The sequence below is a fragment of the Ylistrum balloti genome, unplaced genomic scaffold, assembly GCF_031769215.1.
Source record: "Ylistrum balloti isolate Yb309-2 unplaced genomic scaffold, AGI_CSIRO_Ybal_v1 Utg370852, whole genome shotgun sequence".
Taxonomy (NCBI): domain Eukaryota; kingdom Metazoa; phylum Mollusca; class Bivalvia; order Pectinida; family Pectinidae; genus Ylistrum; species Ylistrum balloti.
In genome coordinates, this window is record NW_026782489.1 from 82,318 (window position 1) to 96,414 (window position 14,097).

Sequence of the window (14,097 nt, forward strand, 5' to 3'; positions counted from 1 at the left end):
CTATAGAACAACAAAAAATGTGTTATTTGTATACATAATTTATTGGAATTAAATAATAATCACCATAATTTCAAAAATCAACAAAATGTAGATATTTATGTAAAATTCCATCATCGTACTTGCAGAAATTAATACATCATGATTATAAGTTCAGCTCACATACAAGACACACTACAGCACTTGATAGTGCTGACATCACAGATGTATGGTACGACAGTTACGCACTAGTTACGTACTACAACCAAGTGTCCAGGATTATCTACCAATGACGCAATGCATCATGTGCAGATTCTAACATGGTCAACACATTTTATGAGCACAATGGATTTCTGAAGCAAATGCATTCTTAAATTACTTACTCAAACTCCCAACACCTGTATGACCTTACAACATACACTGATCATATGATCACAGGTCACCTATTCTATATGTATCTGTCTATGTACTTCTTTATATGTATATATTTAAATCAGTTTGCCTTTCATTTCAAATCAATCAATTCTTTCATTAGATCATACACAAAACTACCAATAACTTGTATTTTTCAGCAATATTGAGACTTGTATGTTATTCCAGAACAGAGACAATAGCAAGTTTGGGCAGTTGTATGTACTGATGCAAGTCAACAGGTTAGGTGATACATTCATTACAGGAAGTCTGGTGGGATGCTTCTCTAACACAAGTCTGGTGGCCTTAGAATATTCCTAAATACTCAAAATATATCTGTTAGGATGCCCCTCACTCTAATTAGGCATGTTAGGACATCCCTCACATTAAGTATGGATTGGTCAGTACAAGGTTTGATTTGTCCAGGTGATAGTTTATGGTTGTTTCTACCAAATCTACTCACAACAGATTTCTAACAAAGAACATCTACATTTATACAAAAGATACCCGGTTTATATAGGTGTGACTAGTGCCAGGTGACCATACTACTGTGTAATTCTCCCATTCTACATAGATATATGATAATGACAGCCTCCATCCAAATTCCCTCAGATGTTTCAGAAAATCCCCACAATAATTACACCCAGACTGTTAATTAATTCTACCAAGATATCTCCTACATATCAAGTGGAAATGAAGACCCTGGTACACAATATCAATTTCTATCTGATAAAAAAACAAGATATTCAACGTCAGCGAATGTCATAATGGTTTGTCCGAATAGCTAAGTGTATGACGATATCACATGTGGAATGGTCATTGACTAGAAACATTTAGTCAGTAAATCGGCGGTTAGGGTTCCTTCCAAACAGCACAGTTCTAAGGTGAGGTACCATCTGAAAGTAGACAATAGAGGTTAAAGGTCATTAAACGGTATACAGGGTAATTTGTAACAATATGAACATTATAACCTTAGAAACAGAAGAAATAAGAGTCCACCTAAATTTAAGTTTTATGTTTCATTGTTCTGCACAAACTAAAAATTTCATTGTAATATCAACCTAACTGACTAAACAAGGGGCTGGTTATTTCCATGATAACATAAACCTGACTGACCAGACAGGATGCTGGTGAGTTCTATAACATAAACCTGACTGACCAGACAAGATGCTGGTGAGTTCTATAACATAAACCTGACTGACCAGACAAGATGCTGCTGAGTTCTATAACATAAACCTGACTGACCAGACAAGATGCTGGTGAGTGCCATCAAAATATCAACCTGCCTGACCAGACGAGGTGCAGGAGAGTTCTGATACACCAGCTGACAAGTTCACTTGAAACCCACACTACTAAGTAACAAACAACAGCCAATATTACCTGGTCAAAAATCATTTGCAGGCGATTCTCCAGCATGTTCTCTACTTTGATTTTGTTTCCATGTGCCACCATCTCTACACCGCCACATCTGAAACATAATTGTCAAAATTAACTCCTGTGGTCATTTGTCTAGTGTAATGCAAATAAATCATATGTGTCTGGTAGTAAAGTCATGCCTGATAATAAGTTGATCAGTGTCTATAAATGTTCTGTATCAATAAATACATCTTTGTCCTTCAATAATTATCCCACTGCTTCCTGTAGCATAAAGTATCAGTATGATATAAAGTAAATGGTAAGCTAATTCAACTTTACAGGCTTTACATCCACTATCACAGCCTTTCCACTGAAAAAGAGAAAGTAGAAAGGAAGTAGTATGAAGTAATGGAAGAAAGTGGAAAACTAAGATTGGATAGAGAAGGGCTGTCTATACTATAAGACCCATCATTAAACAATAGTATTGAAGATTTTAACCCAAACTTAGCTCTGACAAGGCACATCATAGAACCAGTTGTGGGCAGTGAAGAAGAAATGGGATCCTACTCTTACTCTTCATAAATTAAGGTATGTCTATACTATACTAAAAACAGCCTAGGGATCTTTATCATGTCAGTTGACCATTCAAACACTGGCAGTCATTTCAAGTTCCATCCAATGGACTGTGTGTTAGTGGTTATTTATAAGTAAAGTGCTCCTGATGATATATTCATGGTGTCATTACATAAGAGTTCTTTCCATATCTAATGTTAAGCAATTTATCGAGACATACCATTTATACAAAAATGATTCCCCTTCACCAAAGAATGCTTCAGACCAAATTTGGCCAAAATTAAATCATTCCAATCATTTCACACCCTGAACTCCATGTCTATGGCCCCTGGGGGCCAAGAACCACCATTTATACAAAATGTTTTGCTCTTCCCCAAGGATACCTCTGACAAAATTTGGTCAAAATCTGATTAGCTGTTCATGAATGGCTGCGATTTGTAGAAAAAATTGACGGACAACAAACGCCCTTGTATATGCCATAGCTCACTTGGTCCTTTCAGCCACGCGAGTTGAAAACCTTATAACCCCCTCCCCTCATATCTATATAAATAAGGATGTAGGATATCTACTTACACTTCAGATCCCAGGTAGTTATCCTTATCAATGTTGACTTTGACAGTTTTTTTTATTTCATCTTCATACTTCTGCACTGCAAGTGGTAAGCACTCCTAAAACAGATAAAACAATATTAATGAAATGTTCCTAACACAGTAATCATCAAAAACATACAGTGAATTGTATTTTAGTAAAAATTGCATGATTTACACCTCAGGATTAGAATATCTGTATGAGAAAGAAGATATCCTTCTTTTCACACCTCAGGATTATATTTATTTACTTGTATGAGAATGACATCCTACTTTATACACCTGAGAATAAGATTTACCTGTATGATAATGACAACCTACTTTATACACCTGAGAATAAGATTTACCTGTATGATAATGACAACCTACTTTATACACCTGAGAATAAGATTTTACCTGTATGAGAATGACAACCTACTTTATACACCTGAGAATAAGATTTACCTGTATGAGAATGACAACCTACTTTATACACCTGAGAATAAGATTTTACCTGTATGAGAATGACAACCTACTTTATACACCTGAGAATAAGATTTACCTGTATGAGAATGACAACCTACTTTATACACCTGAGAATAAGATTTACCTGTATGAGAATGACAACCTACTTTATACACCTGAGAATAAGATTAACCTGTATGAGAATGACATCCTACTTTATACACCTGAGAATAAGATTTTACCTGTATGAGAATGACAACTTACTTTATACACCTGAGAATAAGATTTACCTGTATGAGAATGACAACCTACTTTATACACCTGAGAATAAGATTTACCTGTATGAAAAGAAGATCCTACTTTATTCACCTGAGAATAAAATTTACCTGTATGAGAATGACATCCTACTTTATACACCTGAGAATTTGATTTACCAGAAGGAGAATAACATCCTCCAGCTTACAGATGCTTAGTTACCTGTGAAAGACATCATGTTGTTCACATTACAGTTCAAGATAGCTCTATTTACCTGGACGAGATCAACATCCACTTGTTTACATCGAAGAATAACTGTTGGCTCCAGCAGCTGATAAAGTCCCTGAGCAATCAGTCCTACAAGTGCCTGTTTGTACTTTTGGCGGTCCTTGGTGATTTCTGTCAGTTTTGTCTGTGCCTCTTGTAACAGAGCCTGTCAGTATTATAATTCAGAGATACAGAGCCTGTTAGTGATATAAATATTACAGGCCCTGTCAGTAATATACATATACAGAGCCTATCAGTCATAAATAAATATACCTATACAGAGCCTATCAGTCATAAATAAATATACCTATACAGGGCCTATCAGTCATAAATAAATATACCTATACAGGGCCTATCAGTCATAAATAAATATACCTATACAGGGCCTATCAGTCATAAATAAATATACCTATACAGGGCCTATCAGTCATAAATAAATATACCTATACAGGGCCTACCAGTCATAAATAAATATACCTATACAGGGCCTATCAGTGATATAATACATATGAACAGCAAGTCCTGTCAGTGATGTTATACACATATATACACAGGTTCAGCCAAACATAGATACATATTATATTACTGACAAAACTTGGAGAAATATACTTGTACCATGTAGACAACACCATCTAAGACACTGACAGGATAAGGCACCATTAGGCTCCGGAGCAATCTTCTAAAACTAATAAGTTTGGATATTCTGACAGATGGCTCCACCCCAGATGAGGGGGTTGCAGGTGCTCCCTCACACTGCCAGAACACTGACGTTCGTCAGTCAGATAATGCCTCGAGAAAGAATGAGTCAAGGAGACAAAAAACCTGTAACCAATCTACCAACCTTGGGAAAGTATAACACTGAGGTGAGTGAAACAACGTAGTTTACTACAGAGCTTTCACTAACACCAGTACTAAAATGATGTATAAACGCACCTTCAAGTGAGACTCCCTGGCTTTTAGCACCTTGAGTCTGGCCTGGTTCAGCAGATTGGAATTCTGACTATAAAACAACAGAACAGAATTATCATACTACAGACATAAATCATGACATGACTGAGAAATTCTGTGATCAAACGCTAATGTTAATTAATATGTATTTCATGTTAATATTTAACTAGAACTTTTCCCTAGATACATTTATCTTAAAACATGGTAAGTATTGAATATGTTGCAAACAAAAACTGATCATAACCTCACACAAGATATCAAGATATTTTGTCAAGCCTCGAGAATAATATGTGTGGCTAGTAGAATTTTCACCATAGTTAAAACAGGCTTATACTGTAAATAGATGATGTATTCATGCAATTCTGATTGCAAGTTTATTGAACTGTTCAAATGAATATAAGATTACACACCTTATTCATAAATGAAATGAAATAATTATACATTCAAATTTTCTATTCCTTAATTATGATCTTGAGGATTCCAATTAACAAAATGAATTTACTTCTGGTCCAAAATTAATTTCAGTTAAAAAAAACAATTATGACTGCTCATAATTGTTTTGAAATGGTTTAAAACCATCGGACTCAATCTATTAATTACTGGTATACATTCATTGACTTAAAATGATAAAATTTATCACTAAATCTGAGGATAAACATAGATTGAGTATACATACTAACATCAAAGAAATCCATTGACATATACATTTATTATATCAAATATTTCTGTATTTTTATACCAGCATAAATTGGTTCTGTGTATATTTAGCTGAATTAATGGCAAATCAATAATACTGTTTTACAGTTAAAAAAAACACGGGGCCCATGGGCCTTAATGGTCACTTGAGGTCTTCATGTCTTTGGACATTTTTAGAACTTGTCCATCAGTCCCAGCACTGGGGCTGACAGAACAGAACTGATATATGCAAGGTTTTTTTTATTGTTTCTAAGTTTGAAGGCTTAATTTTCAATTAAACAAAACTGATAATGCTGTCTGTAGTTGTAGTTTAGCATATTTGACCCTGTGAATGAAGGTCAAGGTCATTCATTTGAACAAAATAGGTTGCCCTTCATCCAAGCATGCTAATGGCCAAATATCATGATCCTGGATCATTTGGTTATTGAAAAAAAGTTGTTTAAAGATCTTAACACATTTGATCCCCGTGACCTTCAAAAAAGGTCAAAGTCACTAACTTGAACAAACTTGGTACCCTTTCATCCCAGCATGCTAATGGCCCATCACCCTGGGCCGTATGGTTATTGAGAAAAAGACGAAAATGTAAATTGTTAATGATGGATGGCACACGATGCCAGACAATGACGGTAACAATTTTTTTCTAAATTTTCAGCAATTTGTTCTGAAGTAATATTTCTTATTTCCAACATTTGATATTTTTGCCTTATACCTCTTAACACATTGATAGTCTTACATTTTTTTCTGGAGCTCCACTTGTTTCTCTTTCTTCTCGTAGTATTCCATGATCTTCACTCGTTGTTGCTGCACTAGACGTCCCTTCTCAATGTTGAACTCTTCTTCGGCCTATATATAGTAACAGTTGTGTTTATTGTAATTTGGCTTTAAAAACCATTTTTTATCCTGTCATTTATAAAGACAGTAAAACACATCAATCAATGATGAAGATACAACAATTCAAGGAATGGTAATTCATAAAGATATAACAATTCAATATATAATTTGTCTTTGTGATATAACATACAAATAATTTGTATATTTAATATACAGTCCCTGTCAATGATATATTATACAGGGCCCGTTTGTGATAGAACATGGAGAGAAACCTATACAGTGCCTGTCAATGAAGGAAATTATCAATAATATAATATACATATACAGGACCTGTCAGTGATATATAGGGCCTGTCAACGACATTATATAAACATACAGGGCCTGTTAGTGATACAAATACAATGGGCCTGTCTATCATACATATATTTATATACAAGGCCTGTATATATGTATCAAAAAAAAGTAGCAAAATATATGCCATTTCATTGTCATACATCCACTCATTATCATTTCCAACTTGAAATTGCTTTAGACATCTATTTACTTATGTAAGAATTTTTGTATAAAAGATTAAAATATTCTTATCTAGTTTACCTTAGCATCTATTTCTTCTGCTTTTTCATTTGCCTCCTGTTCAATAAAAGCCATCATGTGCTTGATCTGAAAGCAAATCACAAATTCTTTTTTATTTAAACAAGAGAAGCAACTTAGTTCATACAGTTAAATCTAAAGCTTACATGAGAGATAAAAGTCTGTTCAGAGGTCAATCTGGACAAAACAATAATTTGTGTAATTACTTGGAATACGCATGGAGTAAAATAAGGAAACAAGAGGCAACATGTCATTATACACCAATTCATGTCATAAATATTTTTTTGCAACAATTTGAACTGAAGTAAAACCTTAATATATATGAATTATGTGTGGAAATGCCTACTTAATTCTAGAAACCGTCACTTAAAGTAAGGTGTCCTAAATGAAATCTCCTCACTTAAAGTAAGATGTCCTAAATGGGAACTCCTCACTAAAAGTAAGGTGTCCTATATGGAAACTTCTCACTAAAAGTAAGGTGTCCTAAATGGAAACTCCTCACTAAAAGTAAGGTGTCCTAAATGGGAACTCCTCACTAAAAGTAAGGTGTCCTATATGGAAACTTCTCACTAAAAGTAAGGTGTCCTAAATGGAAACTCCTCACTAAAAGTAAGGTGTCCTAAATGGAAACTCCTCACTAAAAGTAAGGTGTCCTAAATGGAAACTTCTCACTAAAAGTAAGGTGTCCTAAATGGAAACTTCTCACTAAAAGTAAGGTGTCCTAAATGGAAACTCCTCACTAAAAGTAAGGTGTCCTAAATGGAAACTCCTCACTAAAAGTAAGGTGTCCTAAATGGAAACTCCTCTTAAATTAAGGTGTCCTAAATGGAAACTCCTCACTTAAAGTAAGGTGTCCTAAATAAAAACTCCTCATTAAAAGTGTAGATGTTTGTGGAGGTTTTATTGTAGTTTGACTAATTTTAAAGATTACTATGTGCTAATTTGGTTACACATTAAAGAGTATGTAGCCTGTAGAACTCTGCTTTTCACCACAGACTTAGAATATTCTAAATCTGTGTTTTTACTCAGTTTGTACATGTACAGTTGCTCGATGTGACTTTCAACCACCTTCAGTTACCTCACATGATTACCTATAATTACTCAAAACTTTTTCTGTCTTATTAAATCTACTTTAGTCAGCTTGGTTTTCTGTTTAAAACATTTTTTTTCGACTGTTTCTAGCCTTTGAAATTACTGTTCCTTGGAAGCTTGAAAAAAATTAAGGATGTCTAAAATCTACAACTATCTAAACAAAAATTGTTTATCATAGTCAAAGAGGTGCAAAGGATTAATATGATATACTAAAATCAAAAACTTTCATATATATATTCATATATATTTGAGCATCTTTCACATATATATTCATACATATTAGAGCCTTGACTTTCCATATGTAATTAATGCCTTATAATTATTATTTTCCATTCCTGAATTCAAATGTTTTAAACTTATTGCTTCTTCTGTGTAACAATGTAAAATTAGCATGAAATGGTTTTCTTTGATATAATGAAAATATTCGTGTAACCGCGCAAACCAAGCACTAGAGAGAAATACCGGAGGCAAGTATATGTCGCTATAGGCTTATATTATCAAAAGGCAGGTGATCATGACCTGGATAAAAACAAACAAAATTTGCAGCATTAACATTAATATGAGAGCGGATTAACAACAAATCTACGTTTAAAAAACTTTTCTCAATGTGGAATTATAACAATTCACTATTTTCAAGCTTTAAAAGGGTAAATCTGCCGGCCAGTTTTATCATAGAATGAACAGACTGTCAATGTCACGAGATAAGCGATGACAAATTCTTGTGTTGCTAAAGATGCTTACAGCAAATCTATGTCATTTTATGACAATTTTTGAACGTTATTATATAAAAATTACCTGTTTCTGCACGTCTGCATCACTGAGTGCCATGTTGAATGTTTAAATTGAATAAACTTTATAATTAAAGCGCAGCTGACTCCGTCCGACTTCTGTCCCAAAAAGACTTCCGACTTCCAACGTGACAAGCAGAAATTGATGACGTAGTACACATAGGAAGTGTTCATCTGGTCAGCTACAGGGAAGATGGAAAAACAAGTGTAAACAAAAAGTAGGTTGTTCTCCTTTCATACTGTTATTTGTCACTTATTTATTTAGTACACAATTAGCTAAAACGATAATATTGATAATTAGCTGATTTGTTTAACGCAAGAGCGAGGCTATTTGTCTACATGAACCAATGCTATGTTCGTCGATAGGTTTGACCAGGATAAGATAACCCTACTGATGTTTTAGTATTGGCAAAACTATAAACGAAAGGAGACCATGCTACAGGAGATGTGTAAATTGTTTTTACTTTTATCCACTGACCATGGCCATGACCTACCAGACATTGGGTTCGAACAGACATTGTCATCTTTATGTAAGGCAGAGTGTCCCACTTACGTTCTTATGTATGTAAAACTCATTTTCCAGTAGTTTTTTTTTTATCATAAACACAAGGGGATGCATGGACAGGTTTGCTTTTTCTTGAGTTTAATTGATCTATTATTAATGAAATTTGTTTATTCTTCAGAGAAAAAAAACACTAACACATTAATTGCTTCCAAATCATTAGAATAAGGTTTATTAGAATAAAAAAACAGCTTTTAGTGAAAAGTTTTGACACTGTGTAATGATAACATTAGAATTCTTAAATGTCAGTTGGTAAATGATCACCCGAATTTGCATCAGAGCTTAAAAACCGACAGATGGTGTTGTTATGCATTCCAAATGATATAACTGATATTCTTACAAAAAGAAAGAATAAGTGATGGCCTTGCTTTTCTCATCAAAAATACAAAATGGGTGCTTTTGTGACTATATTTAACAACAACGGAGATAATCAATATAAAAGCAATGTCGCAAAATCCATATTCCAATACAAGTTGAAAAATGTTGAAGATATATGTATGATCAATCATAAGCAAATTAATTTCGTGTTTAATCAGTAATTCCATTCTGATGGACCAAATTTTATCTATTTTCAACCGTAAATAAAAAGAGTTCTTCATAGATGGTATGCAACTATGAGTAGCTGGATATACATGCAGTGTTCCTTTATTTTGCCTCATTAATACCAAATCTATAATTGAAATGGATAAGAAAATAGATGCAATACTATTGGCAAAGAAATTAATTATAAAATATTATTATTAATGGATTGGAATTTATGGTGTAATTGATCTGTTTTGTTTTTTTGTACTCAATCGTCAAAATAACATTATTTCATGCAATATTAATAGAATAACGTTGTTTATCTTCAGGAATCCTCTGTCTGAAAATGATGTCCCAGTTAGACCAGGGAGCTGCCTCCACTGGTCAACACTTTGGGTCACCAGATAGTTGTGCAGGGACACCAGACAGTTTCAACTATGAGACTAAATTTATAGTCTTAAACTTCATCAGCCGAAATCCTCACAAGTCTTTAACTAGCCCAAGAAGTGTCAATGGTGGTACTCCACCTATTAGTACCTCAGATTCAGATCACCATCGTCATGGCAGGAGGAGTGCATCAAAATCCATGCCACCATCTCCCCCAAAGCGTCACAAGCCTAGGCTTACAGACTTCAGACAGGCTTATCAGAGGGTATCAGAGGACAACATTCACTACAGGTATAACAGATACAGAGCAATCAACAATGATTTGAGCACAGCTGGAAGTAATTCCCAGATGAAATCAAGAGATTCAGATGACAACATCAATCACAAAAATGATAGATTACATGACTCGTTTGGGGAAAACACTAGCCTGGAATCTTCTTTTTCATCGAGAAGACATACAATGCACCATCAACAAATATCAGGTTCTGCAAATGATGGGAACCATGATGTCAAGTCTTTTCAAGGTAGTCCTGGTATTGACACAAGCTTCATTATTGATTCTACAAATGGTTTAGATAGAGAAAGACCACTAAGTCGCAGTATGATGTCACCAACACAGTACAGACGACACACTATGTCTAAGATGGGAAGTGAGGTAAGCGGGGACTACAGTTACACAAGTGATGCAGATGATGAGGGTGAGGACACCTCAGGTGGGTCCAGTCTTTGGGGCAGTATTGGAGGACTGAATAGTATGCGAGGGAGTGTAGATCTACACCAGGTAGTATCTAGATTACCCACAGTGCAAAGTGTATCTGATATAGAAAATGAAACAGTCATTGACTCTACCACATTATGTAATCCTGAGGATGGTGCTACAAGTGTACTTGAGACTGGAATGCCATCTAATGGTACTTCTCAATTAGATGCTAGATCCAGGTCTGCATGTAATCTCAGTGATATTGACCTGGAAATTGATTACGAGGATTTAGACAGCACATATGAAAATGACCCAGCTGTGTCCACCAGTATTTCTCTGGAAGCAAGCAGTAGCAACACCAGTGGGATAAAATCACTTGACCGCTCTAAACTTAGACTGGACATTCAGGAATCACAATCCTGGCCTAACTCCAAGGCTGCACGCTATGAAGCTGTTGCAGCATCCCTGAGGTCTGAGATTGAGGATGAAATGACAACACTAGAGTCTGAAGTAGAGGATGGTAAAAGGCTTTCCTTTGTTGCTTTGAAGGATATGATCTGTGATGTATACGAAAAATAAAATGTAACTTGGAACTGAACATGCTACATTGATAATGTATAACCATTTATATTTCATACAATTATGTAAATAATATAGCTGTTAAAGATGTTAATTACAAAAACCAGTAAGTAATCAGTGGAACTGATTTAAAAGATTTCTTCTTAAAATGTAGGTCACAGTTTAACTCTTTATGCAAACCTTTTTTCACACAATGTCAAGTTATCCAATGATTTATTTCAGCTATCAAGAGTCGCAAAATTCCTTCATGCCATTCACCTTTTCTGACACCAATGACTCCCCAGACCCAGGCAGCTAAGGTCCTTGCACGGATAGGTGATGAGGTGATGGACCAGTATGAAGAGCAGTTGGACAAATCAGTGGCCATTCTGATGCAGTACAGTCAAAACCTCACCTATGACACTTTTTGTGATGTTGCTAAAGGTGTCCTTGACCGTGACCTTCCAGAAATGAAACAGGTAAGCATTTTACTCAAAAAGATGGACTATATCTAAATCAGTTTTCTGAAGTGTTCTAATATTCAGATAAAAGAATGTCTGATACACTTGAGGTTTTCCTTAAAAGAGAAAACTTAAATTGGAACAGTTGTAGATATTGGAGACTATAACATTTGAGAATATGTTATTGATGTTAGAAGTGAAGTGTTTTACTGTACCATGATTTGCCTGTGCTAGGTAGCATTACTGATGGTGTATGGTCAGAAAGCGGCATGGCGGCTCGTAGAGAATGGACACCAGGGAATCGGGAACCTGGTGGATTATACATCCAGACTTGTAGCAGACCGCGCAGCTGAGTTTATCATCAAACAGGGAGGATGGGTAAGGCAGCATATTTTAAGTTTCCTTTGTATAGTTACCTAATCTAAGGATATGTTATTGGTAAGTTTGAACATTTCGTTGGTGTTTACATCTAGTAGTATAACAGCAATGTTCCTACAAAATGTAGATACATGTACTACACAATATGAAATCACTTGTGCAAGATTTGGATAAATGTACCAGTACATCTTAAAATGTGAAAGCTAATATAAGTATTTCATAATTAATCTTTTTTTTACACAAATAAAGTAAAAGTTGGAAATAATACCCTTTCAGAAAAAGTGTCTGAAAATCTACAATAGCACATTATGTTGTTTTATAGGGAGCAGTGATGAGTTCATCAGATTCAAGTCTCTCCTCTGACTCACTGGACGATGTTTCACCTCTTCATACATTTGAAGATCTGTGTGCCGATTCTATTGATCACTTGGACTTTGACCCTGACAATATCTCTGCATCGGACCAACCTCCAGCAGTGTCTGTACAGGCCATGTCAGTAAATAACAACTCATTCTCAGAGAACCAGCAACTAGCCACAGCTGAACTACCACAGTTACCAACAGCAATAGTTGATCCCAGCTCATCTAGTGATGAGGATGATCACCAGATTCAAAACCTAGAACCATGGTATCACTGGTTTGTCGTACCAGAACACATAGCAATGTTGTCTTGTACAGTGGCAGCTATAGGACTAGGACTTTTGTTGTCTAATACTAGGTAAATTACAACTAAAACTTAGCGGCCATAGGGCTGGAATTTCTGTTGTCAAAGACAAGGTAATTTACATCTGAGGGCCGGTGATTATATAGGGCTAGGACTTCTGTTGTCAAAGACAAGGTAATTTACATCTGAGGGCCGGTGATTATATAAGGCTGGAATTTCTGTTGTCAAAGACAAGGTAATTTACATCTGAGGGCCGGTGATTATATAGGGCTAGGACTTCTGTTGTCAAAGACAAGGTAATTTAAAGCTGAGGGCCAGTGGTTATATAAGGCTGGAATTTCTGTTGTCAAAGACAAGGTAATTTACAGCTGAGGGCCAGTGATTATATAGGGCTGAAATTTCTGTTGTCAAAGACAAGGTAATTTACAGCTGAGGGCCGATGATTATAGAGGGCTGGAATTTCTGTTGTCAAATACTAAGTAAATTACAGCCAAAGGCTATTACTATTTTTACTAGATATGTCAAACCATACTACATGAGTTTGATCAGGTAACTGATGAACAAGGTTGTTGTTGGAAGTAAAAATTTTATCAATTCTCTTTACTGTAACAACTTGTTTTGAAAAGTTTGTTGAAACTGAATGCTTGTGTTCAATATAGATATAGGCTGAGACAAACAATGCTGTACAGAAATGTTTTTTGATGTGGAGAAGTGTTTAGTAGAGCGGTAAACAGTTAAATGGATTCTGTGTTTTAGCAAGTTTTCAGGCTTCGCTTAGAGTCTTCACTGAATCATGTACGTAATCTGTCTTGGTAAGCTTTTTTGGTGGCACATTTTAGTAATCTGTGTAATTGTGTTTTATTGTTCCTGCATGAAGAAGGTCACCTTGATATACTACACAATTATTTTTAATTGGCAATAATATTGTTAAAGTGTTCATGATCAAGTGAATACACAAATGTACAAGTGTAACTTTACAAATCTACTGTAATAATCTTAAACTGAGGATATTTTCTATAGAATGATAAATATAGTACCATATGGAAGCTAA

General features: G+C 35.1%; 2 protein-coding genes across 2 annotated transcripts; one reads left to right on the plus strand and one right to left on the minus strand.

Annotated features, from left to right (window-relative positions):
* Positions 1–22: 22 nt before the first annotated feature.
* On the minus strand, positions 23–8,923 carry LOC132559075 (V-type proton ATPase subunit E-like). The gene is made up of 8 exons (XM_060223684.1): positions 8,823–8,923; positions 6,939–7,004; positions 6,247–6,356; positions 4,803–4,869; positions 3,877–4,035; positions 2,890–2,984; positions 1,768–1,855; positions 23–1,283 (listed from the first exon to the last, which is right to left on the minus strand). Exons 1-8 carry the CDS (start codon positions 8,853–8,855, stop codon positions 1,221–1,223), a joined length of 681 nt encoding a protein of 226 aa, XP_060079667.1. The 5' UTR covers positions 8,856–8,923; the 3' UTR covers positions 23–1,220.
* A 1,322-nt stretch (positions 8,924–10,245) lies between these two features.
* Positions 10,246–13,104, plus strand: LOC132559062 (uncharacterized). The gene is made up of 4 exons (XM_060223669.1): positions 10,246–11,506; positions 11,788–12,023; positions 12,240–12,383; positions 12,706–13,104. Exons 1-4 carry the CDS (start codon positions 10,246–10,248, stop codon positions 13,102–13,104), a joined length of 2,040 nt encoding a protein of 679 aa, XP_060079652.1.
* The last annotated feature ends 993 nt before the right edge of the window (positions 13,105–14,097 follow it).

Bases quoted from the DNA above. Each gene is read 5' to 3' on its own strand.
- LOC132559075 (XM_060223684.1), bottom strand. From the start codon at position 8,855: ATGGCACTCAGTGATGCAGACGTGCAGAAACAG. The intron at 7,005-8,822 runs GTAATTTTTATA...ATTTGCTTTCAG, and splicing joins ATGCAGACGTGCAGAAACAG to ATCAAGCACATGATGGCTTT. The intron at 4,036-4,802 runs GTGCGTTTATAC...TAATACTGACAG, and splicing joins CCAGGGAGTCTCACTTGAAG to GCTCTGTTACAAGAGGCACA.
- LOC132559062 (XM_060223669.1), top strand. From the start codon at position 10,246: ATGATGTCCCAGTTAGACCAGGGAGCTGCCTCCACTGGTCAACACTTT. The intron at 12,024-12,239 runs GTAAGCATTTTA...TGCCTGTGCTAG, and splicing joins ACCTTCCAGAAATGAAACAG to GTAGCATTACTGATGGTGTA. The intron at 12,384-12,705 runs GTAAGGCAGCAT...GTTGTTTTATAG, and splicing joins TCATCAAACAGGGAGGATGG to GGAGCAGTGATGAGTTCATC.